The 27,304-nt window shown below is 39.0% G+C and overlaps 1 protein-coding gene across 1 annotated transcript in view; it reads right to left on the bottom strand.

Moving 5' to 3' along the window:
• The window catches only part of WIF1 (WNT inhibitory factor 1), a 66,435-nt gene that overhangs the window by 5,655 nt on the left and 33,476 nt on the right, over window positions 1–27,304 (bottom strand). Inside the window, exons 3-7 of the mRNA XM_058557709.1 lie at window positions 22,802–22,910; window positions 11,430–11,570; window positions 10,433–10,528; window positions 9,366–9,461; window positions 5,249–5,344 (exon numbers count right to left, since the gene is read on the bottom strand). Of these exons, the coding sequence (XP_058413692.1) occupies window positions 5,249–5,344; window positions 9,366–9,461; window positions 10,433–10,528; window positions 11,430–11,570; window positions 22,802–22,910 (538 nt within the window). The remainder of the gene's footprint in view (window positions 1–5,248; window positions 5,345–9,365; window positions 9,462–10,432; window positions 10,529–11,429; window positions 11,571–22,801; window positions 22,911–27,304) is intronic.

Below are 27,304 nucleotides of genomic sequence, written 5' to 3'. Positions count from 1 at the left end.
GGCTAGTGGTTTTACTTATGATTTCAGATATATATCCTGTACAATAAATGTGTTACCCAAATGCTGTATTTACATTACTTTTTAATAAACAGAATAATATTTTAACTGACTCATAAACACTTGTAATTTAAGATATACTAAAAGTTAAGATATGAATGACCCTCCAAATGATCTTTTCTCTGAGTTCTGATTGTGAATATCACTTTTTCTGAAAGCAGGCCCACACCTGTACCTGATGACACCTGAGTTAGCCTAGGATTCTCCAGAAAGCAGGGCCTGCATGCGGATAGCTTATTCGGGGAAGTGATCCTAGGAAATAGGAGTGGGGGGACGGGAAGAGCGAAACAGGGAAGGAGGGAAAGCCAACACAAAAGTACGTTTGTGTGTTGGTCATCACTGCGGGCAACTGGCCTCTGTCCACAGGCTCCCTCCGAGGAGCCACATAGACCGCACCTGCACGTTGTCTGGAAGAAGGGAGAGGGGAGCGTTTATTCATCAGCACCTGCCTCCCACTGGTCATGGGGTCACTTCCTCGCACTTCCATTCTGCGACTGTGTGAGTACAGGCTGTATTTTTTTTAGGACTCAGAGGAGTCTCTAGGTGGAAAGCAAGAGAAGTGTGGAGTAGCTAAGATGAGGTGAGTCAAGTTACGCCTGTGCCAAACAGGTTGTCGCAGCAGTGGCTGGAGTGAAGGTTGGCTGAGAAGGATACGAGGTGGGGCTCAAAAGGGGCCTGACACCAGGCCTATGCATTTTTCTGAAATGTCTTAGATCCTAATGAAACATCATTCTTTTCCTTTATCTTGAGTATTGCTAATGTTTTCACAGATCTTTGAATCACAGGATTTTAGGGCTCGAATAGGACCTTAGATGTAAAAATTATATAATAATTTTCTTCTTTCTTACTCCAGAACTCCCTCTGCAATCTAGAATTTGCCATCCCAAGGCTGAATTTTTTGAAGAAGTAGAAGATAAAGGACTGTTCACCCAGAGCTTAAACCACATCCTGCAACTGGCATAATGATGTTCCAAAGAGAGCAAATAGCCATCAGATTTTGGTCATGGAAGATTCTGGATTTTGTTGTTGTTGTTCTTTTCCTTTTTTTCACTTTAGCAAAACACTCATTACAGAGGCCTCGATACACAAGGAGAAGAAATGAAATCTTTATCCTAAAACAACTCACCGTTCAATCTCTAACCTCTTCTTTTTATGGTCAAACGAAGCACTGAAAGAAGTGAACTACTATATGTTTTACCAGCAAGCACTATGCTTGACAAACATGGAGTGATTCCATATGAAAATCATTTTGCTAAAAAAGCTTTACTTCTCTTTTTACTTATCCAAAAGGACTTTCTTCATATATATTGACCAAAGTAGCATTTAGTCATCATGGAGACAATATAGACATAAGATTGAGAGGTTAGAGTCTCTTGAAAACCTGGAATCCATTAGACCTTTAGGTTTTTCGGATGCAGGAGTGTTCTAGAAACAGGTATTAAAACAACCTTAATAGTAATAGAATACCATATTTTCATTGACCATTAAAAATCCAAAAAAATCCCTTTTGCTAGGTTTGGATACAAAGAATACCATTTACTATTTGGTCAAGATCCCAACTCTTACCTAAAGGAAAGGAATACCTAACTCTGAATTTCCATTTGCATCAAAGAAACATCTGACCCCTTCACATGCACAAAACTGGATGAGATCACAGGACTCTGCAGTGCACTGGGGTTTTTCAAGGAAGCGCGATGTGGGACAATAATTATATGGCAGAAAAGATAGAGTACTTATTGTGAAACATGTGGTGAGCCCAAGTTTCCCCCTGTTCTTTGAGAGGAGAACGTGGTAACAGGGATAATGCAGAGAATGACTGGCGGAGAGAACCTTCTCATAGGCTCCACGGGTCTTTTTGTTTTCTTGGCAGGCGGCAAGTGAGGACCCTCTGGTTCTCTGCAGCCAGGAAGGAGGACCTTCTCTCCTGGCTGCCACATAACATGTGATGCAGGTGACTGCCGGAAGGCCATTCCTACTGCAAACCTCACGAAGCCAAAACCTCATAAAGATCTGATAGTTTTAAAATTCAGAATCCTACAAGTGTCTTTAATTTTGACTTCCTTTTCCTGAAAATATTTTGCAACCAAATTCTCTCCACTGGAGAGTGGAAAACTGAGTCAACTTGAGAGATTACACATTTTTACCTGAAAGAGACTAGGTGTTGCCTGAAGACAAACAGATCTGACTAAGTTTGAACAGTTAGCATTTTTACTACAACCAGCGGACGAGTCCAGTGAGAACAATCAGGCAGGCGTTCACAGTATAAAGACACAAAACCTCCTCCACCCATAGCACTGTGGGACCACTTAAATCTGCGACTCTGCTTCCCAGAGGAAAAAGATAAAAACGGTTCACAATAAGTGCCAACAGCCATCATCTCTGGGTCTCAGGATTATGGATGATTTTTAATTGTTTTATCCAATATTCTAAATTTTTTACAGAGAACTTTTTATACAGAGAACTCATAATAATAAGAACCCATTAAGTTATTTTAAAAACCGATTTATAACACAATATAAATAATTTGTGTGGTCTTTTTAACTGGAGGTTCATTCAGATTCATGGGAAATCTATGAACCTTAAATAACAAGATCAACGTGTGCTACATATGTCCAGATACCTCTAACTGTGGTTGCATTTGTTAGCCTGCAGGTGTGTCTCATAATCAAGTCAGAACGAAGTTTGAGAAGATACCAGTCCTGGTAAAGGCCAGGAGAAATAAAAATATAAATAACATCAGAATACATATTTCGTAAAAAAAAAAAGACAGATAATCATAGCGTTGGCAAGGATATGGAGAAATTGGAACCCTTGAACATTGCTGGTGGAAACGTAAAATGGTGCAGGTGCTTTGAAGAACAGTTTGGCATTTCCTCAAAAAATTAAACATAGAGTCACCACATGGTCCAGCAACTCCACTCCTAGGTATGTACTCAAGAGAACTGAAAACATATGTTCCCACAAAAACTCATACACGAATGTTCATAGCAGCATGATTCATAATAGCTTCAAAGTGGAAACAACCCAAATGTCCATCAACAGATGAATGGATAAACAAAATGTGGTTGGTATATCCATACAATGGAATATTATTCAGCAATTAAAAGCAAGTAATATATATGCTACAACATGGATGAACTTTGAAAACATCATGCAAAGTGAAAGTCGTCAGACACAAAAAGCCATATAGTCTATGATTTTATTTAGATGACATGTCCAGAATAGGCAAATCTAAAGAGACAGAAAGTAATTAGTGGTTTCCAGGGTCTTGGGGAGAGGGGAATGAGGGGTGACTGGTAACGGGTACGGGGTTTCTTTTGGGGTTGATGACATGTTCTGGAATTAGATAGAAGTGATGCTATACAATTGTGAATATACTGAATCATATACTTTAAAATGGTAAATTTTATGGTATATGAGTTATATCTCAACTTAAAAATAAGAGCACATAATTCAACTTTGTGTCTCTATTACACTTAAGGCCCTTTTCAACTCAAGACCCATTTCCATATTTTCCTGGTCATGTGGATCCTGTAATAGAAACAGGAAATTTCCTGAAAGGATCTGAGTATAACTTGTGACAGGGATAATTTGGAGCTTTCAAAGGCCCACATTTTTGGTGCAGTTTAGGGGGAAAAAACTAGGAACAGAAAATACTGTCTCTGCCAATGGAAAGGTCATAAACCTAAGGGCATGAAAGTGTGGACTTACAGGAGGAGAAATGAGCCCATGAACAAAGATTCATAAACATGAACCAACTAAGTATGCGAAGTCGGAGAGTAAGTACGGGGAGAAAACTGAGGGGTGTTAGTTTAGAGATATCTTTTTCAGGGCAGGGTAATTAATAAGAACAGAAACCACATCCTGACAATTAATTACATGTTCTATGGAAACTTCAGATATATTTCATTTGAACTCTATAAAAATTGGTTACTTCATGTACTACTTATTAAAGTATAAAAACCCACAAATAAATTAGAGGTTGAAAGTGAAAACAGGAAGTCAGTATTATGTAATTTTGAACCCACTACAACTTCAGAAACTATGGCTGTACCAACATAGGGGTGTTTTATAGATACAATACAGCTGGAAATGAAAATGCTATGTTCCAGAACTTCCAGAAAGGCGGGGACATGGCACCCTCAGCTCACATTCCTTTTGCTCCTTCCCGAGTGAGCTTTGGTGTTATCTGTCTTCTGGATCCGAAAGCAGTCTAGGACGGGGTTGGCTTATTTCTGAATTTAATAGAGAGCTTCAGTGACATGCTGAGCGTTACACGGCTGGTAGGTGGCAGAGCCAGGGCAGGCAGTTTGATATCCTGATTCCCAGAACAATGATTATCTACCACATTCCACCCTTAAATTTTAATTTTTTGTATTGAAGCATGACAAACATATAGTGAAGGCATAACATGTGCCCATCTTAGGTTTACAGCTCAATTATTATTTTTTTTTTTACATAAATCAACACTCATGTGAGACTTCGTCAACCAAGATATAGTGCATTTTGGCACCCCATAAAGTTCTTTTGTGCCCCCAACCACTATTCTGGTTTCTACCATCATCCATTAGCTTTGCCTGTTCTTGAACGTCATAAAAATGGAATCATGCAGGATGCACTTGTTTGTGTCTAGCTCCTTTAACTTTACGACTTTACTATCCATTTATGTTGCTGTGTGTGCTATTCGTTTGTTCTTTTTTATTGCTGTGCACTTTTTTCCTCCTTTTTCTTGAGTCTATCCTTTTCTCTTAGGTGGGTTATGAGATCCAGTCTAGTTTAGGAGATGTGGCAGTGAGAGAAAAACTCTCTGTGCCTGCAGGTAGGTGACAAAACCCCAGCTGTCCCAAAGCTCTGGTCGACATTTGTAGGCTGAAACTATGGGCTCTGCACAATGAGAAGGGGACGAAATCACTAACAAGAAACAACACACCTTGCAGAATAACCCAAACCCAGACCTCACCGAGTCAGAGAGTACCTGCTCTGCGTCACGGGAGCTGAGCTCTGTCACTCTTTGCCCCACCTTTAGCCAAAAGGAATGGCAGCTGAATATGGTGAAAAGAAACCACTGGCCTGAGATCTTAGACAAGCTATTCATTGTCTCTGGGCATCAGATTCCTCAGTGATGAAAGGAAGGGTTAGACGGAGTCTCTAAGGTCCCCAGAAAACAAACAGAATCCAGGTCAGTACTCACTTATTTCGCACTGGTCTCCCTCTAGGCCTGGAGGGCAAATACACTTTCCAGGGTAGAAGCAGGTGCCTCCATTAGAGCAGGTAGTCGAGCAGTTGGCTGTTAGGATGAACAACAAGGTATCGCATTAGACAGGAGGGTAAATCTGAAAAGAACACAACACCTCACAGAAACTTAGGTGACATTCTGAAGCACCCACTACTTGCCCATTTAGTTATTTAGTCAAGTAAGCCACTTTACAAATATAAGAATTGTAACCAATCATTTAGCCATTTGCGGATTCCAACAACATAACAGGACACCACACACATTGTATATAGTGCCCATTCCTTGGAGTTTATATCTTAGTGAAAAAAGGCACGGTGTGTAAAAAAATTATTTTTTTAATTTTCTTGTAAATATCTATGCCCTTAAAAGGAGAAAAACACTGTAAACTCCCCAAAATATTTTTTTAAGATAAGAGTAAAAATGAGAAAACTTACTTTGGAATAGATAAAAGGGAGAGAAGTCATAAATATTAGGTTCTAACAAAGGAGAAAGCAACTTTTTTCCAGAATAAGAACAGAGATTCATCTTATGTAATAGGAATTTTTTTGTGTATGTGAGGAGGACTAGCCCTGAGCTAACACCCGATGCCAATCCTCCCCTTTATTCTTGAGGAAGATTGGCCCTGAGCTAACATCCGTGCCCATCTTCCTCCACTTTATATGGGACGCCACCACAGCATGGCTTGACAAACGGTGCGTTGGTGCGTGCCTGGGATCTGAACCTGCGAACCCCAGGCCGCCGAAGCGGAGCTCGCGCACTTAACTGCTTGCACCAGCAGGCTGGCCCCACTAGGAATTTTTAAAAAATAGACTTTTATGACATTTGGAGGAAAGAGTAATTGTATTCAGGAAAAGACAGACAGTCGACCCTCGTGAGACCCCATAGGTGGGGAAGCAGCTGCAGGGGCTGGGGGGATGAAGAACTTGCATCGATTACTCTGGGGATCCAGTGAACTAGATTATCCAGGTAGTAATCATACTGCGTGTGAGTCATCCTAAACCCTCTCTCCTGGTGTCAACTTCCGGAATTTCACTGCTCACTGGGACCTAAAATAGAAGGAGGACAGAAATGGGGACGGGGGAGAACAAATATCTAAAAATAGACAAGTTGGCTCATTCTATAAAGGAGGTTAAAATAAGAGCCTGGAATCTCAGCAATTCCAGTCATATGGCCTATTTGTTCTTGTCCTACATAAACAGGCCAAAGTTGCCTACAGATGAACAAAAGCTGAAGATTCCAGTAGGAAAGTCAGAAAGGAAATCCAAAAGTTATAAGTGTATGCTTTCTTTGTGAAAAGGAAGTCCATCTAGAATGTTCTATGATATCATGCTTTTTAAATGATAAAGCTTTTTGTTTAAAATCATAAGTATCTCCCAGCTTAAGGCAATGCTGTACTTGTTTTGCCCAAAACAAGCCCCTTGACGTAGAGGGGAGCAGCAGCATTTGGGTTTAGGATTTAGGATTTAGGATTTATGGTTTGGATTTAGGAGAACCAGCTCCGTGGGCTTCCTCCTTGCTACTTAGCTATTGTTAGGGCTGGACAGTTGTTTTTGTGAGAGAGTCCTGTCTCCCTACTGGTCCCTGTTTCTCCTGGAGATGATAGAAGAGAAGAGAAAACATCAGGATCAGGGCCTGCTTGGCTGGAGCCCCCTGGGCACCGTCCCTTACTAACGTGTAGACTGCAACGAACCTGGGAGCTTAACTGCAAGTAACAGAATATGACAAAGCTGCTTACAGAATTTGGCCACACTCTTAGTATTTGCATAATATTTGACCGTCCTGACCAACCTTCTCTACATGTGTGTTGTGTGTTATCTTGACTAGGAAAATGAGCCAGAGACACTCAGTAATTTTCACCGGGACAGAGGGTATGCTAGACCAATGCTGAACAACTCAATTCCTGAAGCTGGCAACAGAGGTCCCAAGAGCCAATGAGTTAATCTTTAATGTTTCTTCAACTATGTTGTGCTGAGGGCTAGCTCCGTGCAACTAATTAAACCATTTTTCAGAAGCTCTATGCTCCCTCCTGGATAATAAATGCATCTTTTTGTGGAGACAGTAAAAATCATTATTTTTTAATGTTCCCAGATCTCCAGTGAGACCAAGCGGAATTCAACAGACTTTCCAAAAAAATTAAAAAAAAATTACTGGTACCTAACAAGTAGGAAAATCTTTCATCTGAAAGGTAGACTATTACAAAATGTCACATGTACTGGAATACACATGGATATTTTCCTTCAGTGCTGACCATGCAGCGTTCGTGACACCACAGCATTAGAAATACATGGCAAGTGACATTCCCTTGTGCAAACTACACCAATAACAGCCACATCTACGTAAGGAGGCCTCACAAATGGTTTCTTTAAGCCTGTTTAATACGTGAGTTCTTCATCCAAATCTCTGAAGGATTTGACCTATTTCCTAATAGTTTTGAGATAATGAGATAATTCTGCTTCAAGAATTGCCCAATTTTGAAATAGCAGAGATGCTGAATGCTAAATTTAAACCAATAAAAAGAAGCTTCATAATAAAGAATTTTACTCACCAGCTGTTAATTATTATGTGTCATTAGTGCTTCATCTTTATGAATACAAATTTTAAAAATTGTTTTTAATCCAATGCATAGTTTTAAAGGATCACTTAAAAATAAAAGGCAGAAATGCTCTCACATATTATCTCAATTAGCTTGGGGGTGAGGAACTAGGGATAAACAGCTTAATTTCCAGTTTAGGGATGAGAAAAGCATGACCCACAGAGAGATGAAGTTATCTGCCCAGATGCAGAGTCACTCGTGGAGACACAGGCAGCCTGAGTGGCAACATGGCACAGCGGAAGATGTGAATGTGGGTCAACCTGCCCACGCTCTATAAACCTCATTTTGCTTATCTAGGAATGAGACAGATAAAACTACATATCTCAAAAGGTTGTTGAGAGTAAAGCCAGATAATTGTATGAAAGTACTTTGTGTATCATAAAATAGCAGACAACCTTAAATTATTATTCTGACTTATGCTAAGGGCTCTTTCCTTTAGCTTTTACTTCTAACTTGCCCATTGCAATCTTATTTGGTGCTAACTGCATTATCACTAAAGAGACACTTCTCAAAAATAACAAATTGTTTTATTTAGAGGTATATATTTATTTTAGAAAACAGTTCTCTACTCATGTCATTAGCATTTTTGACACAAGGATAATTTCATTCAATATATACACTTTGCAGGATATTATTTTTTTTTCCATGAAAGATGTGAGCTGGGCAAAATAGATGGGTACTTGTAAAGAGTATGAATCCTTCAATAATACTTTAGAGCCCAGTTTGAACCCATTTTCTGAGAGTAAAATCGGGCTATGATGCTATATCATAGGAAGAAGGAACCTGATCTCACAGGGGTGTGATCTGTGAGCAGAGCATTGAAGTGTGGGTCAGTGAACTTGTAGGCAGGCAATTTGGAGCAGGTTGGTTCATTTCAGTCTTAGAAGCTCACCCATAAAACTGATTTAGGACATACCAAAACCCTACGTGGCAGGGACAGCTAGCTGTTCACAAAAATCCATGCTCCCCTCCCATAAAGTTGTTAGTGGGAGACAGCTGTCCAGCCAGGGATGACATTTCTCCATCCTGCATCTAGGTAGGACCACGAGGCTAATTCCCACCCACGGAATAGGTGTAGAAGTTTTGTGGGTCACTTCTGGACCAGGGCTTTTTTTTTTTTTCCCAAAGCAGTTTGCCTACTCCAGTCTCTCTCTCTGCTTATTGGCTGGATCCAGAGAACTCCAAAGCTCTAGGCAAGGCCCCAGATGGAAGGCACCTGGGCCCCTGAGTCACTGCATGGGGAAGAGCTGCGTGTCCACTAACCAGGTGTTCCCGCACTGGAACATTCTGTGAGTGTAAATAAACTTCTACTGTGTTAAGCTCCACTAAAATTTGGGGTTAAAGTTAGGATAGCAGCCAGCTAAATAACACAACTTATTTACAGAGCTGTTACAAAAAGTGATGATATATTAAATATACTTCTTTTAATCAAACATTTAAAAAGTAAAAAGAACCTTGTTTTTAAAAAGAAACTGTTACCTTTATCACAATTGACTCCATAGAATCCAGGGGGGCAGATGCAGAAACCTGGGGTGACACAGAGCCCACCATTCATACATCGAGGTGCGCACAGGGCTAATGGAGAGAGGACTCTGATTAAAGCCAAATAGGGTTTTGGAGCAGGACTGTTTTGGAAATGTGAATAATACAACAGGTCTACACTGTCAAGCTTTGTAGTTGATTCTAAAATGGTCACTCTTTAGAGATACAAGTGTGCTGGATTCAGAATTATTTTTTTGCTGTAAATCAGGCTATTTTTTAACCAATTTTATAGAAGAGAATTTTGGAATTGTTCCATTGAATCACTGATTACAATTTGCCCAGAATCATCATTTTGACTAAGATGTGGTCATCTGAAGACTGCAAATATTTTTTCCTGCTCTATTTCCTTGATCTTCTAATTCCAAAACAAACGCAAACAATAAAAATTCTTATTTCTTGAAGATGAAAAATATATTGCCTACTCTGGTCAAATAAGCTTAGTATTTAAGCATCTTGTGGTTAATACACATTTTCCTGTTTATCTCTTTTCATACAACTTTCTTAGTAGTAATTTCACTGAAATGGATGTACTTACTACACAAATGATTTTCATCCTCTTTTTTTGCCTTACAGCAACTTCAACTCAGGTGTAGACTTAATTGTGTATCAAGCTACTTTTAATTGGAGTAGATACTTTTAAATAAATCATAATACTAGTTTTTTAAAACCAATTTAAGTGGAAGAAAAATATTTCAAAACTTTCATAAGATTATGCCAAAGCATAGTGTACATAATAGTGAATTTTGGGGGTGGGGGGTGAGTGGCCATGAAGAACGTAGACATTGTGCCAAGTTCTCTGCCCCCATCACCACGTATTGGATTTAACAGAAAACCACTCCCAGAAGAAATACTTTCCAATAGCTCTTCTGTGGCTTTTTAAGATTTCACCCTTATAATGTGACCAGAAAAATAATTTCAGGGGATGTGCTCAAAATACAAGTGGGTCTCATGTGTGACATCCATTTCCTTAGGCAGCCAGCAGGGGGCGCTGGCTCTGTCTTTACCTTTCTCACAGTGAGGTCCGTAGAATCCATCAGGACACTCGCAGACACGTCTTTCATTACAAAAGCCTCCATTTCGGCACCCTCCTGGGCATTCGGCTGCACCAAAGAGAAACAAGGTTTATATAGACACGTTTGAAATGATGTTGGGTGAATTAACAGCGAGCATGAAGAGGTTAGCGGTCACTTTTTTCCCCAGTGCACCAATTATCATAATTTATCGAATACCGATACTTCTTCCTCATTCTATACCACTGGTACTTCACTAAGTCTTCATCAAACTAAGATTTGCCTCTCTCAATCCTACTTCCAACAGTAGGGGGCTCACGGAAGAAGGCAAAGGAGCTTTGTTCTGCCTTCATCCCACCCATCAATCTACTGGACCTCCTTAAATTCACACTGAAATAGAATGAATGATATTGCCCTCAGTGTTCACTTTCAGAGGGTGGAACGACCTTTGGGTACCTCTTTAGAGCACTGAAAGCCTCCAGAGCTTAGAGTCTGTGCTGGAAAAGTTTGTGTCAGGATGGGAAAGGAGCCAGGCCTCACATTTAAATGGGCATCCAGGGCGTGGTGGTGAGTGCCTTTGCCTGGCAGAGATGGCGGCATGATGGTGGCACCCTGTCCTCTATGCAAGTCAGCAGCACCCAGTTTTGGCAGGGCGTATGGGCAGTGCTGCTTTGACAGGTGGCAGTTTCTAGTAATGACTGGCAGCCTTGCTATGAGGGTGAGGACTCCCAAAGATGGTGTCGGAGGAGGGGAAGGAGAGAGGTAGAAGACAGGGCATTTGGAAGGGGTACTGGAGTTCCTAACATTGTGAGTGGGGTCAAAGCAAAGGAAGTATGTCTTAGTACTATTACTGGACCCTGTTTATACCAGCCCCTCCTCCACTGGTATGGGTACACTTATACAAAAAAATTACGTATCTATCTATAATTTTTTGCCCAAATCACACCTGGAAGCCTTAAGAGGCTTCTCTTGAATCCCCATCACTGATTACCTTGTTGACACGTTTTAAAGAAGATAGCATTTTGAGGCGTCTGCAGGATGGCATTGCCTTCAGAATTCATTACAATCACATTCACTTCAAATGCTGCTACTCCGTCTTGTTTTCCAAGACATGGGAAACCAACTTGAACAACTAAAGAAAAAGAAAGTATGGAGAAACAGTTTATCTAGTCGATTCCAGTTTTACAGAAATCTTGGTAAGAGACAGAAAGAACAAAGCAAAAATGTTCACATTTCATAACTTGACATTCTAATGTCTCCACTGGAGTTAAGATCTATGTTTTCATCATCTGGGCATTCTTCACAGAACTTGTACATCATTCTGGGTGGAGGAAAAAATGAATGACCTTCATTAATTTGTACCCTACTAATATGGAATTGGGATATTTTGTTCATAGTCTGAGCTTGCACTATCTTGAAAAAAAGATTTTCTCTGAAAATTAAAGGTGAAAATAGACAGCATAGATTGATTAACTAGGGAAAGCAACTTTGTGGGCACCTTCACCAAACTCCATATAATCCAAAAAGAGCTAAATATCAACATTTCAGAATACATTAAAGAAAGCCCTATAAGTAATACCCCTCTGGTTTCTTTTTATTCTGTGTGCTTGAAAGTGACAAAATATTTTCTTTGGAAATATTCTACAACTCAGACTAGACTCCAATCATTGGGCTGAGTTATTGAAGTTAATATTTTCTCAGGTTATTTGTTAATATGCATTAAGAAGCATCCGTATCTTGGGGAGAGTTCAATGTGATGAAATAATCTCATGATAGGCTGATATCTAATGGTTTAGGTTCCTGAAGAGGAGCCACTTTTTTGTGTGTGAATCTAATGATCACTTGGGTTGTGTAGGTGTTGACTAAGCAAAGAGTGGGAACCAATGATGTTGCTGTACAGAGAGGGCGAGGAGGCCACCAGCTGTGGAGTGCCCACAAGTCATTGGGTAAAAATTGGCTCCAGTCATTGGCTAAAAGACTATTATGTAAATTCCTAAAATCCATTGGATTATCATAACATATCCACCCAGGAAAACTGATCTAGCTGATCGGCTAGACTCTAGTTCTTGCTTACGAATAGGAAGAAATATCGTTAATAGGTACACACATGAAATTTTGCTTCATTTTGTTTCTGTATGGCAGGTTATGGTTACCGCCAAGCTTGGGAAAATTATACTAAGCCAAGAAAAATCTTTTCCCTTTAGAATTTTCATAAACCATTCCCCTAGGTTTATAATAAGAGAGCTGGAAACCGGTCTGCTCTTTTTCATAAGGCATTGCACACAAGCTGGTCATACAATCTTCTTAACGAGCTTGGCAACCAAAACCCTCTCAAGGCTTTGGCATTGTCAGTGTTCGTTACTGTGCCATTCTCAAAATAATGTGGATTTCGGTTCTCCTGAATCTGGAGATCTGAGCACGGCAAATAACCAATTAAACAATGAGAAGGAAATACAGATATCTTAACAAAAATAAAAAGAGAGAGAAAACCAAAATTGTGCCTGAAGTTCCAAAGAAAGACTATCCCTATAGAAAGCCTTGGTTCAGTGAAATCTTATATATGAAAATGCCAATTTACAAACACAAAAGTCCGTTGTAGGGATTTCCATTTCAGAAGGAAGTGAATGATCTGACAAGTAATTTCTTTCAATTATTAACTCTTCCAATGCATTTTCACTTTGTTCAATTATAAAATTTTATTTATCTTTCTCATGAATCTTTTGCATGGATGGGTAGGCCAATAGTCGCCCTGAGACATAAAAAGATGGAAGAACCTGAAAGGATACTTAAAGATAGAACTTCTAGAATCTTCCTCATCACGTGTCATCATCTAAACTATCATTTTCCAGGTGTTATCTTTTTTCCTGGACCTTATTTGGCCTCCACTTTGCAGCCCACCTAATTCTTTTAAAAAGGCACTTCAGTTTTATTTTAGCTTTCAGAATCTTGGAATGAAGGGAAGATGCTTGTAAGTAAACTCATCTTCATTTCTGTTTATCAGCATTGTCAAATTTCAAAACATATCTTGAATGTTAAACATCAAAAAAATGTCTTATTATATGTGCGGAAAACTCAGTAAAGAACAGTTACTAGTTTGTCCATGTTTTCAGAAGTGCTAAAAGCAAACCCTTTACGAATCTGGTTAAATTATCAGGACAGGTTCACATGCTCCAGTCATCAGGGGACACTTCTGGAGGGTTTGGAGTGCTCACATAAAGCGTGTGATTTGCTAACATGGCCTTTAAGTCAACAGAAGTAAAGAGATGCGCAGAGTTCCCTGGCTTGTGGTGATCTAAAAAATAGGGCTCTGAGCAACCCCAGGGAAGAAAAACAAGGATGCAAAATCCAACAGAAAGTTGAACAAGGAAAACACACCATAAGGAACTTTCCTTAGGGTTTTCAAGATGAATTTTTCCTTTTAAATGGTTAAATACAAATTTGAGTCAAAATACAAAGAGTTCATCCATTCAATAAATATTTATTGAGTGGTTACTATGTGTCAGTCACTGTTCTAAGCACTGGGGATACTTCAGTGAACAAGACAGATAAAACCCCTGCCGTTCGTGGCACTTGCGTTTCGGTGATTTATTCTGAAGATATTTTATGATGATAAAATATTTTATTATGATAAAATATTTTAATCATTTGAAAATCTAGAAAAATAAAGTAAACATTGACATATGTTTAAAGCTACAGACTTAAATTAGAATCGAAAGTAGTTGCAGTGTTTGTTTTGGGTTTGCAACTCATAGATTCTTTGGGTATTGATTTTTATAATCTAACATCAATTTGCCTACATTTTAACTTCACAACAGGTGCATCAGTATCCTCTGGGAATACTATCTAAGCTTGAAACATGGATCAGGCAGAGAACTGTACTTGCTATGACCCACTGATTTGGGTTTAGTTTAGTTAACGTCTTTGGGCCTCAGTTTCCTCATTTGGCCATAAGACTAATAATAAAACTATTAAAGTAATTTTTTAGAAAATATTTTGTATGAAAAGTCCTGTTATTTGAAAGTTTAAAGAAAAGTGTAATGTTGTCACTCACCATCAAATATGTCTTTCATTTAAAAATATCTTATCAAAGCGCTCACACATACAGCAGAGTTATACCAAATTATGCCAAATGCAAAAGAGAGAAAAAGTCTTTTAGGGGCCGGCCCCGTGGCTTAGCAGTTAAGTGCACACGCTCCGCTACTGGCGGCTTGGGTTCAGATCCTGGGCGTGCACCGATGCACCGCTTCTCAGGCCATGCTGAGGCCGCGTCCCACATACAGCAACTAGAAGGATGTGCAACTATGACGTACAACTATCTATTGGGGCTTTGGGGAAAAAAAAAGGAGGAGGATTGGCAATAAATGTTAGCTCAGAGCCGGTCTTCCTCAGCAAAAAGAGGAGGATTAGCATGGATGTTAGCTCAGGGCTGATCTTCCTCACACACACACACACACAAAAGAAAAAGTCTTTTATAATTTTTAAGAGAAAAATTGCAGGCAATCTTGGAGATAACTAAAGATGTCGCATCTTCATCTTCTTAGTAATAGAAAATAGGAAAGCTATCCCTAAGAATTATTTTACTAATCTAAAATTACGTTCAATTAACATTAATATTAATATGAAATATTTTCCTTCTTCATCTTTTAAAGATCTAACACACTCTAGGTTTAAAATCGTGCTTACTTTACTTATATATTTATAATTCCAATCTGACAAATTCAACTTCAAGTTCAAAATGAATGCATCAAAAACTCCCTTAGCCCAGGTGGGAAAGTTTTAACCACATATCACCTCTTTTGAACTAGGAAGGATGTAAACATCATTATGGTCTGAACCCTAATACAGGATGATTTGAAAGGAACTAGGAAATCACGTTTAGAAGTTAGGAGTTACCTAGTTTATGAGTTTCAATGAATTAGCTTTTAAAATAAAAGTAAAAATTAATGAAAGATGTGTAAATTAAACTAATTACACTTTATTTTTCAATTTTAAAACATGAGATGGAAATTTTATTTCCTTTTGTGCAAACTCTACTTGTTCTCCTTTCTGCTTATAAATTTCATCTGTAAGACCATTCACGTAATAAGAATTATAATCCAACACCTTTTAAATTTTTTCAAAGAATTTTGCTGTTAAGAACAACCTGACTTGAGTTAGGCTCATCTTCAGTAACTGACTTTCATGAAACCTGTGCTCCCCCCAAACGAGATTTCTTTCAGTTCCCAAACATGTGCATGTCCACAGTGCCCTGACTCGGCACACCCATCCTGCTCTTGGAACGTTCTTCCTCCTCTTTTCTGCCCAGTGTTCTCCCACTCACCTTTCAATACCAAAATTAAAGAGCACTTGCTCTCTGTAGCCTTCCCTAACACCCCCCGCATAAATCATTTCACTTATATATCTCACAAACACCTCTCTATATATGATTGCATTATAATATAATGATTTAATTAGGATTCTGCATCCTTTGCTAAGGATGAGATTTTCAAAGGCAAGGACCATATCTTATTTGTTTTTGTAATCTCAGCACCTCGTATATTGTGTGTCACAAACTAGGCATTGATAGACACAAAGTATACCTTAGGGGAGACACACTCATAGACCTTCACACACCCAGGCACACACTTGCACATATACACGTGCACATTCGCACACATACACAGAAGGAGATGGAAATTCACCACAGACAGTGGGAGATACAGACAATAAACCGTCAACAATATGCTCTCAGAAAAACACATGCACAAAGAAAAAGACATGGAAGGCGGAAAAAGCACAGACTCTCTACTTCCAAGGAAGAATAGGAATGTGCAAGTTACATTGTGCTTTTGCAACAATAAGCATATGAGTAGAGAGCCACTTTTACCAAAAGCTAGATGAAATTGGGCCAGATGTTGTGGATTCCAGTGCAGTCTAGATGCTATAATCTAAACCGAGGTAAATTAAAACAACTCAGAAAAACGAAAGCAGACTGAACACAGCTCACACGGCATTCAAGTACACACTGAAGTGCAACTGATTGCACGTAAGCTAACTCATATAGAAGCAAACAACAAACTGACTCTGACTAAATACCTCTTCCACTCTGAGAGGGGCATGGTGCTCACGCAGCTTCAGCCCCTGGTCACGCGAGCCACCCCCCTTACAACAGGGGCAGAGATGAGAAAGGCGGGTGAGCGCGCACCCTCAACATCACGTGATTGTAAACCGCTACACAATTATAAGTCATCCAACACGAATCGTCCTCAGTGCTCCCAGCTGAGCTGACAGCCATTCATCCCCTCAGCGTATGCTACGAGCACCACCCTGGGCTTCACGTTCTGCTAAGGACTGGGGTCCCCAAGAAGAAGAGGGTCCTTCCGCCACTGGCACCGACCGAGACATTTCTAGACACTGGAGTCCCGAAAGGCCTGGTGCAGAAACACCACTGCTCTGCCGCCTTCGTGGTAAGACAGAGACAGACTGTTCAGCGAGGCAAGGCTTCGGCTGCGTGGAAACTGTTTTTTGTTGTCAGTGATTTTACTGAACCACCTGCAGTTTGCAGTTCCTGTTTCTGTTCTCCTCAAATGCCAGAAGGCAGGCACTTCATAACTGTTAAACATCAAGAGTTTTCTTTTTTCGTGCAATGTTCGGGCATATAAGAGTCTGTGGGATAAAAGAACAGCTTAGCAGCTTGGGGGTATAAAATAGCCCAGTGGAATAATGAATGCTACCTGAATGCTTAGGAGCAAAGACACACTGATTTGGTTACTTTTTAATAATTCAAGGTACCCTCACTGCTCCTACTGTGGCGACTGAACTAATGAGGCTAATGAATAACCGCCCTGCAATGGGCGACAATTCCCATAAACTTCGTGCACCTGCATTTCTGCCAACACCCACTACATCTGCCTCCAAAAACCTGTGTGTGTGGGGGTGGGGCTCTATATATGCAGAATGTGTGTGCGCGCGCGCATAAGTCACCTCCTCCCAGAGAAGGGGGGTTCTTTTTAATCTCACCTTGCCCAAAGCATCATCCATTTTTCCCTCTAAATTTTATTATTTATAAAGATTCCAAATTACTAGAAAATGGTATTTTATCTAAATATGATCTATTAAAATATTCTCATATGTTCAAAATCTTATTGTTTCAATATCCTAAGAAGTAGAATTTCAGTAAGCTTTTTTTACTAGACACAAAAAGTGAATAAAGCTTAGGATACAAGCATTAAATTAGAAATCCAAAGATTCAAGATTTATTGGAAGTTGAGCAACTGTTACTGTGTAATTACTTTAATTCATGCATTTTTAATGGGTTACCATGAGCTCGTATTCCTTTAATAATCAGAAAAAGACAAAGGAAAAAATTCAAAAATATAAAATGGAAATTGAGAGACATGTTATGTATTTGTTTTATTCCTGATCGCTTCCGGAAAAAAAAAGAGAACAAAAAATATGATCAAGACAAATTTTATAGAAAATCATCTTTGACTATAAAGGAACGCCATGTGACAAGGCATGAGACTGAGTAATGGCTATATTCAAACAACTTGGTGGTCAGAGCGTCTTTCTTGTCTCCATGATACAGTGAAGCCCCAGCAATGCCATCCGAGTAGAACTGGGATATCCCTGTCTCTGGAGTGGGATATCCTTATCCTTGGGGCTACAGATCCCAGGAGAATGAATCTCCAGAACTCAAGGCCTCCTTCCTTCATAGGGGCTTCCTAGGACCCCTAAACCCATCTGGATTGGAAGCAAATCTTCTGCTAGTCAGACCTGCAGCACTGAGATGACCTAAGAGAAGCTCAAATTCACACTCTTCCTGTCTACACTCACATTGGCCTTTATGCCAGGAAATTAGAAAAACTCTGTGCTTAGTTAGTCCCCAACTCTAACAGTGCTGGGATGTGGCAATGCAGACCCATTGGAAGCAGTAGATAACCACAACCTGAAAATGGACTTTGTAAGGGTGCCTGATTTCCTGGTTCTTTCAAAGATTCAAATTAGCTCCTCATGAGATTTTCAGTTGACATCTGATAAAATTATTCTAATATTCCTCTAGAAGAATAAGGCTAATTTTTTTTTTTAAAGAGAAACAGGGTTATGCTGTAAGTTATTTTAAAATATTATAAAATACAAATATTACAGCATTAGAACAAACAGCAAGCCCTAAAACAAACCCTGGGTGAAGAAGGACTTCATGTGAAATAAAGAGGAAGTCTGAATCAATTCAGCCTCTCACACTGGAAAAGTTGATGACTCAGAAAAATAATTCAGGGCCGGCCCCGTGGCATAGCGGTTAAGTGCTCATGCTCCGCTGCTGGCGGTCCGGGTTCGGATCCCGGGCGCGCACCGACTCACCGCTTCTCGGGCCATGCTGAGGCCACGTCCCACATACAGCAACTAGAAGGATGTGCAGCTATGACATACAACTATCTACTGGGGCTTTGGGGGAAAAAATAAATAAATAAAATTATTAAAAAAAAAAAAAGAAAAAAGAAAAATAATTCAGAACAACAAAAGACCCCGAATAGCTAAAGGAATCCTGAGAAAAAAGAACAAAGCTGGAGGTATCAGACTCCCTGATTTCAAAATATACTACAAAGCTATAGTAACCAAAACAGCATGGTACTGGCACAAAACCAGACACACAGATCAATGGAATAGAATCGAAAGCCCAGAAATAAACCCACACATCTATGGACAGCTAATCTTTGACAAAGGAGCCAAGAACATACAATGGCGAAAAGAAAGTCTCTTCAACAAATGGTGTTGGGAAAACTGGATAGCCATATGCAAAAAAATGAAAGTAGACCCTTACCTTACAGCATACACAAAAATTAACTCCAAATGGATTAAAGACTTGAATGTAAGACCTGAAACTGTGAAACTTCTAGAAGAAAACATAAGCAGTACGCTCTTCGACATCGGTCTTAGCAACATCTTTTCAAACACCACGTCTGACCGGGCAAGAGAAACAATAGAAAAAATAAACAAATGGGACTACATCAAACTAAAAAGCTTCTGCACAACAAAGGAAACCATCAACAAAACGAAAAGACAACGTAACAATTGGGAGAAGATATTTGCAAACCATACTTCTGATAAGGGCTTAATCTCCAAAATATATAAAGAACTCATGCATCTCACCAACAAAAAAAACTACCAAACCAATTAAAAAATGGGCAAAAGACCTGAACAGACATTTCTCCAAAGAAGATATACAGATGGCCAACAGACACATGAAAAGATGTTCAAAATCACTAACTATCAGGGAAATGCAAATCAAAACTACAATGAGATATCACCTCACCCCGTCAGAATGGCTATAATTAACAAGACAGGAAACAACATGTGTTGGAGAGGATGTGGAGAGAAGGGAACTCTCATACACTGCTGGTGGGAGTGCAAACTGGTGCAGCCACTATGGAAAACAGTATGGAGATTCCTCAAAAAATCAAGGATAGAACTACCATATGATCCAGCTATTCCACTGTTGGGTATTTATCCAAAGAACTTGAAAACACCAATTTGTAAAGGTACATGCACCCCTGTGTTCATTGCAGCCTTATTCACAATAGCCAAGACTTGGAAGCAACCTAAGTGCCCATCAAGGGATGAATGGATAAAGAAGATGTGGTATATATACACAATGGAATACTACTCAGCCATAAGAAACGATGAAATCCAGCCATTTGTGACAACATGGATGGACATTGAGGGTATAATGCAAAGTGAAATAAGTCAGAGGGAGAAGGTCAAATACCGTATGATTTCCTTCATTAAGTAGTAGATAATAACAACAATAAACAAACACATAGGGACCGAGATTGGATTGGTGGTTACCAGAGGGGAAGGGGGGAGGGAGGAGGGTGAAAGGGATAATTCGGTACATGTGCGTGGTGATGGGTTGTAATTAGTATTTTGGTGGTGAACGTGATGTAATCTATGCAGAAATAGAAGTACAATGATGTACACCTGAAATTTTTACAATGCTATAAACCAATGTCACTGCAATAAACAAAAAATTAAAAAAAAGAAAAAAAAGAAAAAAAAAGAAAAATAATTCAGGTTAGAGCCCTACCTCATACTATTGCCAAAATAAGTTCTTATAAAATACTAGAAGCATGTGTAAGTTATCACTTAATGGTTCTCCAGTATAAGAATTAATTTCCAAGCATAAAATAGTGGGAAAAAATCACAAAGGAAAAGATAGTTTTGACCACATAGAATTTTAAAGCCTCTGCATACCCCCCTCAAAGAAAATAAATAAATAATAAATTAAAAATTGCTATAAAAGGTAAATATTTAATATATAGTGAGCTTTGAAAATCAATAAAAGAACACTATTATTTCAATATAAAAATGAGCATGGTATACATTTTATGTTGTGTGATACAAGAAAATATGTCCTATCTCAATAGGAATAAAAAAAGCAAATTAAAAGAACACTGAGAAAGCACTTTTCACTTTTTAAGGCAGCAAAGCAGTTAACATGATTAATAACCTATGTTCATGAGGTTCCAGTAAGCTGGGTGCTCCCCACACTGCTAGCCAGGGTACAGCCTTTGTGGAGAGTAATTTGGCATTTTGGCAATTTGTTCTAAGAGCCTTTTTAAAAGTTCATAGTTCATTTCCTTTGACACAGTAATTCTACTTCTAAGAATATATTTTAACAAAAATAATGAGATAAGTTCCACGATTTTGGTACACACATTAATCCAACAAGTGTTTTCCCAATGCCTGCTCTGTTCTGGGCCCTGTGTTGGCAGTCACGGTGAGTAAGACAAACAGGGCTCCTGCCCAGTGACAATCTATCACTTTAAAAAGGAGGCTTATTGTGATACTTCTTGTATGCAAACCCTGAAAACAATCTAAGTAACACACAATAAGTGAATGAGTAAATAAATTATGGTATGTTCATAAAATGGAATATTATAAGGGCATTAAAAACAACTTCTGGAAAAATCCATAATGACACGGGAAAATGTTCATGTTAAAATGTTAAGAGCAAAAATATCATGATGCAAAACCAAACATATAATATCACCACAATTATGTCAAAATACATATTCATAGATTAGAAGGAAATATTTGAACATGTTAACATAAGTGATCGCTGGACTTTTCTAAAAGTCATAAAACCTGGGTTCTAGTCTCAGCTCTACTGCTTATGAGTAATATATGACTTACGGAAAGTCAAACTTCATATGTCTTAATTTTCTAATTTGTAAAATGGAGCTGTAATGCTGGTCTTGACTCCCTCCCAGAATCAAATTAGATAATGCATGAATGAGTACTTTGTAAGATGAAAAGTTCTAAACAAATATCACATACAGTATTATTATTTTCATTTTTGTGTGTGTGTGTGAGGAAGATCAGCCCTGAGCTAACATCTGCCAATACTCCTCTTTTTCTTTTTTTGCTGAGGAAGACTGGCCCTGAGCTAACATCCATGCCCATCTTCCTCCACTTTATATGGGACGCCGCCACAGCATGGCTTGCCAAGCGGGGCGTTGGTGCGTGCCCGGGATCCGAACCGGTGAACCCCGGGCTGCTGCAGTGGAGCGCGTGCACCCAACCGCTTACACCACCAGGCCGGCCCCTGGTATTATTTTCTTAGCAAAGAAGGATGATTAGAACTGAAAGTCTGAACTCCTTTCTCCCACTTTTCCATGTCTCTTCTCTTCTTCAAATTCTTATTTAATACAATGCTCATTTGGGGGAGGTTTTTCTTGACTTATCCCATTTGCCCCCAATCACTTACTTTGCATCTTTGCCACATTTGTGTGCACTACATTAATCCACATTTATTGGCTGAATATATCTCACTTGGTGATTTTCTTTCTTTCTTTTTTATTTAATTTAATTTAATATTTTTTGGTAAGGAAGATTGGCCCTGAGCTAACATCTATTGCAATCTTCCTCTTTTTGCTGAGGAAGATTAGCGTGAGCTAACATGTGTGCCCATCTTCCTCTATTTTGTATATGGGATGCCGCCACAGCATGGCTTGACAAGTGGTGTGTAGGTCCATGCCTAGGATCTGAACCCACAAACCCCACGCCGCCAAAGCAGAGTGTGCGGACTTAACCACTATGCCACTGGGCCGGCCCCTCTTTCTTTTTTTAAAATCTGAAATCATTTATGAACTGGAGCTATCTAGAGTTTTTAGGAAATTATAAAACTGCCATTTCTTCACTCCCATCCTAATCTTTTGCTCCAAAGATATAGGAATATAATAACTGAGCTGCCCTAAAATCAACAGATCTCTTCAGGAAAACATTCCACAATCCCTCTGATGGGTCACGTCTGGATCTTAAATATTATTTCCATCACCATTACATTTTAAGTGTAAACCTTTCTCTGAGGTGAAGACCACCCACCTGATGCCTTGTGAGGCACTGTTCCCAGCAGAGGGACGTTGACGGTTGGGTCCGCCATGATGTCTTTATCCAGGGAGCGCAAGGACAGGAATTCATAGAAGTATTCTGCCTACAACAAAAGGCATTGACAGTCAGCACCATGGGAACCACAGAGAGTGAGAAGGCACTTCCCAACTCATCATCCCTCTGATGGGAGTGACATTTTCACTACAGGAACTCTGGAGCACGCGTTGTCTAAAATATTGTGTAGGCATAACTTACCCTTCTGCATTTTAGAACTGTAGAATTAGACTCTGTTTGGAGGGAAGTGATCCTTTAAAAATTTTAATAACAAGCATCCAAAATATCTACAAGGTAGCCTTTTAGCTTAAACCATATTATTTTGTCGCTGTCTCTTAAAAGGATTGAGAAAAATGCTCTTAAGGAAACAAGTGATATCAAAACAATTATCAACAAGCCCTTAGAAAGTCCATCTCAGCCTCCTGGGTCATTCTTTAATTCTTTTCAAATCTGAAATGAGTCTTTTGATCAGAATTTGGAAAGCTCTAATAAACAAGAGATAATTAAAGCAGCAACCTACTGGCAAAAGAAGATATTACAGTCCAAAATTTAATGATCTTGCTGTTAACATTTATTTTTCAGTCTCATTCCCTTTAAAAGGTTTATATTTAAGGTCGCAATTTAATTATAGGGAGAAAAGCCTAAAAACGCAAAACCACCAGCACAATTTGACAATAAGCCATAAAACTTTACATGGTAAATATTTTCATTTTCCCACCAAATCTAGTTGAAAAAACGATCTCTGCTACTTGAACAGCAATGAAATACTGAAAGTGGTGCTGGGTAATCTCACTGCGGGGCTTTGATGTTTAACTGATCCTCAACTGGGGTATTGAAAGAGTTTGTGAAGGAAACAACGTGTTGTTGCTTAGGAATAAAGAACAATCAATAGTGCAGATGCCGAAATGAGAGTCAGGCAAGTTGAGTGGTTCTGCAGTTATCTGTAGAGATATCCAGAATTTGGATGGGTTAATTATCTAAATTCATTACATAAACAGGGGCTAGAAAGAGGTTTAAAAAAGAATATGGCCTTTCTTCTATGCAATGTGAAATTTATTTTCCAACATGGAAGATATGAAGAGATACATGGTAGACATTCATACAACTTGCTGCGTTGTCACAGTATCAATATATTAGGCATTAAGGACTTCATATGGGGATGATAAGGCAAAGGGGTCATCTCAGTGGCTATGGGGACATTGTCTACACTGGCTGTGAGTTGAAAAACACTTCCTGGTAGGCCAAAAGGAGCATCTTCATTAACCAAATGCCCACTGCAGCCCCTTCTTTGAGTTGTGGCAGTGGTTCCAGAAAACCCACCCTAGGTGGGTAACCGAGTTGCGTGAATTAATTTTATTAAATTCATTCACTAGGAGGGCCTTGAGGATAAAGGGTCATAAGTCAGTCAATTCCTACCCTGTCCAAGGGAAGGCAGAGGACTGCAAGATGTCTGACGAAAGGAGTGGCATCAGGAAAGTTTAGTCAATTTGGAATGAATTCCTTCGAAAAAGAGAACACCATTTCTGTCCCTGCAGGAAAACCAACGACTAATTCTCTGATCATAGATGAAATATTCTTCTTGTACTTCTTTTTAGTGTGGCAGTGCTCACGTAACAATTTGATTTGAATATCTCACATGTCTCTTTGTGCTTCAGGAAAACAACATTCAGTATTAAAGGAGCTTCTGAATGTCTCCTTCAAAAACTTTTGATAATGTTCAAAGAACAGGGAACTGAAGGCATTTCACTCAGAGTCCAGAAACATAACTTCATAGATCCTTCGGGTCTTCTGTTGATGCTGTTGAGTATGGCCCCATAAAGTAGGCTGGGAAACACGGAATCCGTTATATTCAGTGTCAGAGAGTTTATAATTCGTGTTGGCATGACTGCCCAACGTGATTCTGCTAGGGGACTTCTCTGGACAGCCAATAATATGATCTTATCAATAACACATTTCAGAGTAGAGGTTATAAGGTATCCCTTTGATTTCTTTGAGAATCAGTAAAATCATGGTTTTTCTACTGCCATTGTAAGACTGTATCACAGGGCAGGTACTGGTCACAACAGTTCCTTGATTGGATTTTACTAGTAAAAGGCAGTTGCCAGAGAAAATCTTTGTTTGTTTGTCTTTCTTTTTGAAGACGATAATGATGCTGTAATCTCTGAAATATAATTTCCTTCATACTTGGTATATTTTTTTAAAAAGGTGTTTGTCCATGCATTATTTTCATTGCCTTCTTAAAAATTCCAACTTGAAAACCACGTAGAAATTGACCAACCCTTTGTCTCTGATCTTGACACCGACTTCTTTCAAAGTTTCACTTTGTTATTATAAAGAGATCTACCCAAACCACCAATACCATCGAAATATTTCTACAAATAAATTATCATCTCTACCACGAGGTAGAGATGACATATATTACTCATTTAACTTAAGGGTTAAAATATTTCCCTCAAAGTCATAGAAAATGGCTGATGAAATAAGTGATAGATTTACAATGTCACAGTCTAACTTCTAGACAGGCCTTTCTGTTTTTACTTTATTTATAATATAATAAATATGCTTAGTCCCAAACCTCTTCAATGGAAAAACTTATTTGGGAGCAAATAAAACCTAAATTCTATGCCAAAGAGAAGAGAGAGCTAGCTTTAATGTTTGGGAACAAGCTTCACAAATTGTAGATTTATTACTTAGATAAAAGGAACTCAGAGGATGAACTGTAATAGGGAGGTGGCATATTGGAGAGCATGAAACCTCCATTAGGAAAAAGTATATTTTGTTTCATTAAATGATACCAGTGGAAGCTCAGGTAAAGGTAAGTAGGTGCGTATTTGGGAAACACATGAAAAGACTGCCTTGTATTCAAAGAATGGGTCTATTCAGGAGAATAATTCACTTCTAAATTAAGTTGCTGAAAAATCTTGCTGGCCTGGTTTGCCATGCAGTAAATTTTCTTTTCATGGAGCAGTATAAAAGACACTGAAATATTATCAAGAGAGGAGAGTTGGAGGCCATTTAACATGCTTCCAAGAGACTTGGCTAAATATTAGGGTTGTTCCTTCCAGAAGAGATGAAGACATCATTTAGAGATGAAGACATCATTTAAACAACAAAATGGAATGACTCATAAGGCCTTCACTCTGGCCCTCTTTTTTCAGTAGACACAGAGAAAGGAAGCAGAGAATCGCATTAACCATTGGGAGGAATGGAGAGAAACCAGTATTTCTTTTCTACCTTTGAAGTTCTGGGTTTATGGTATATACTTAATCTAATAAGCACAATAATTGCAGGAGCCTCTGAGTTAAGAATCAAAGGTTCTTCATAAAACCATAACTCTCAAACCTCTTTTAACTTCATGTATCTCGATGCTGACCTACGTGCTCATGGGAGAACAAACGAATAACGGTATCATATTTGTCACAAAGAAAATGTCAAGTGGTTTATAGATAGAAAACATACAGATGCCTTAAGGTTTAAAAATTTACAGATAATTTTTGTTGAGCATTTTCTATACTCCACTATCGTTCATTTAATTCTCACAATCTACTATTATTATAGTGTACAAGTGTGTTCAGATTAGCCAGGCACTAAGTATGAGAATTACTAAAGGGATATAAAATAGCTCCTACACTGTATGTGAAGAGCAAGAAGAAATCTACTAAAATAACCAGGAAAGGAAAATAGTTCAATGTTAAAGTCTCAAACAAAACAAACAAGCGAGCCCAATGCTTAAAATAATCTGACGCCTGAATGTCTAGACCGAAAATTGCCAGATCTCTCATTCTCCCTCAGCATTCTTTCTTGTCACCTCTCTGCAAAATTTCATCCTTCAAACTCAAGACTCGTTATCCTTGGATTCTGTGACATTCTGCTGATTCTCCTCCTGTGTCTTGATTTTCTGGCATTTCCTCATTAACTTACCTCCTCTCAGCTCATGATCACAGAAAATCGCTAAGACTCAGACCTCAGCTCATCTCCTTTTATATTCTGTCATGAAACTCACGCACCTTCACAGACTGAACTACCTCCTTTTGGGCAATGATGCTCTACGTGAACTATTCACACTGCCTCGTGGCCATGCTTGCGTGCATGCAGCCAAATTCATTATCTTCCCAAACCAGCTTCCTCACCTGATTTCTTTATATCTGTCAACAGTATCATCATTTGTCCAACAACAAAGGTACCGAACCTCAGAGTTGTTGTTTCTTCCCTCTACCTCGTCTCCCAAAAGCCAGACACCAAAATCGTATCCTTTTTTTATAATGTCTTTCAATTCTGTCCCTTCTTTTCATTCCCACTGCTTCCACCCTAACCCAGCCTTCATTCTCTCCCGTTGGCATTACTAGAATGTTTTCTGAAATATTCGTCTTGCCTTCCTCTTTAAAATATCTGCCATAATATAAGCGATAAATCTAATTAAGACATCACTTTTGCCATGTCACC

Source organism: Diceros bicornis, chromosome 17 (genome assembly GCF_020826845.1).
Source record: "Diceros bicornis minor isolate mBicDic1 chromosome 17, mDicBic1.mat.cur, whole genome shotgun sequence".
Classification (NCBI taxonomy): Eukaryota; Metazoa; Chordata; class Mammalia; order Perissodactyla; family Rhinocerotidae; genus Diceros; species Diceros bicornis.
The sequence above is the reverse complement of the archived record's forward strand: the minus strand, read 5'-3'. Positions and strand labels throughout refer to the sequence as shown.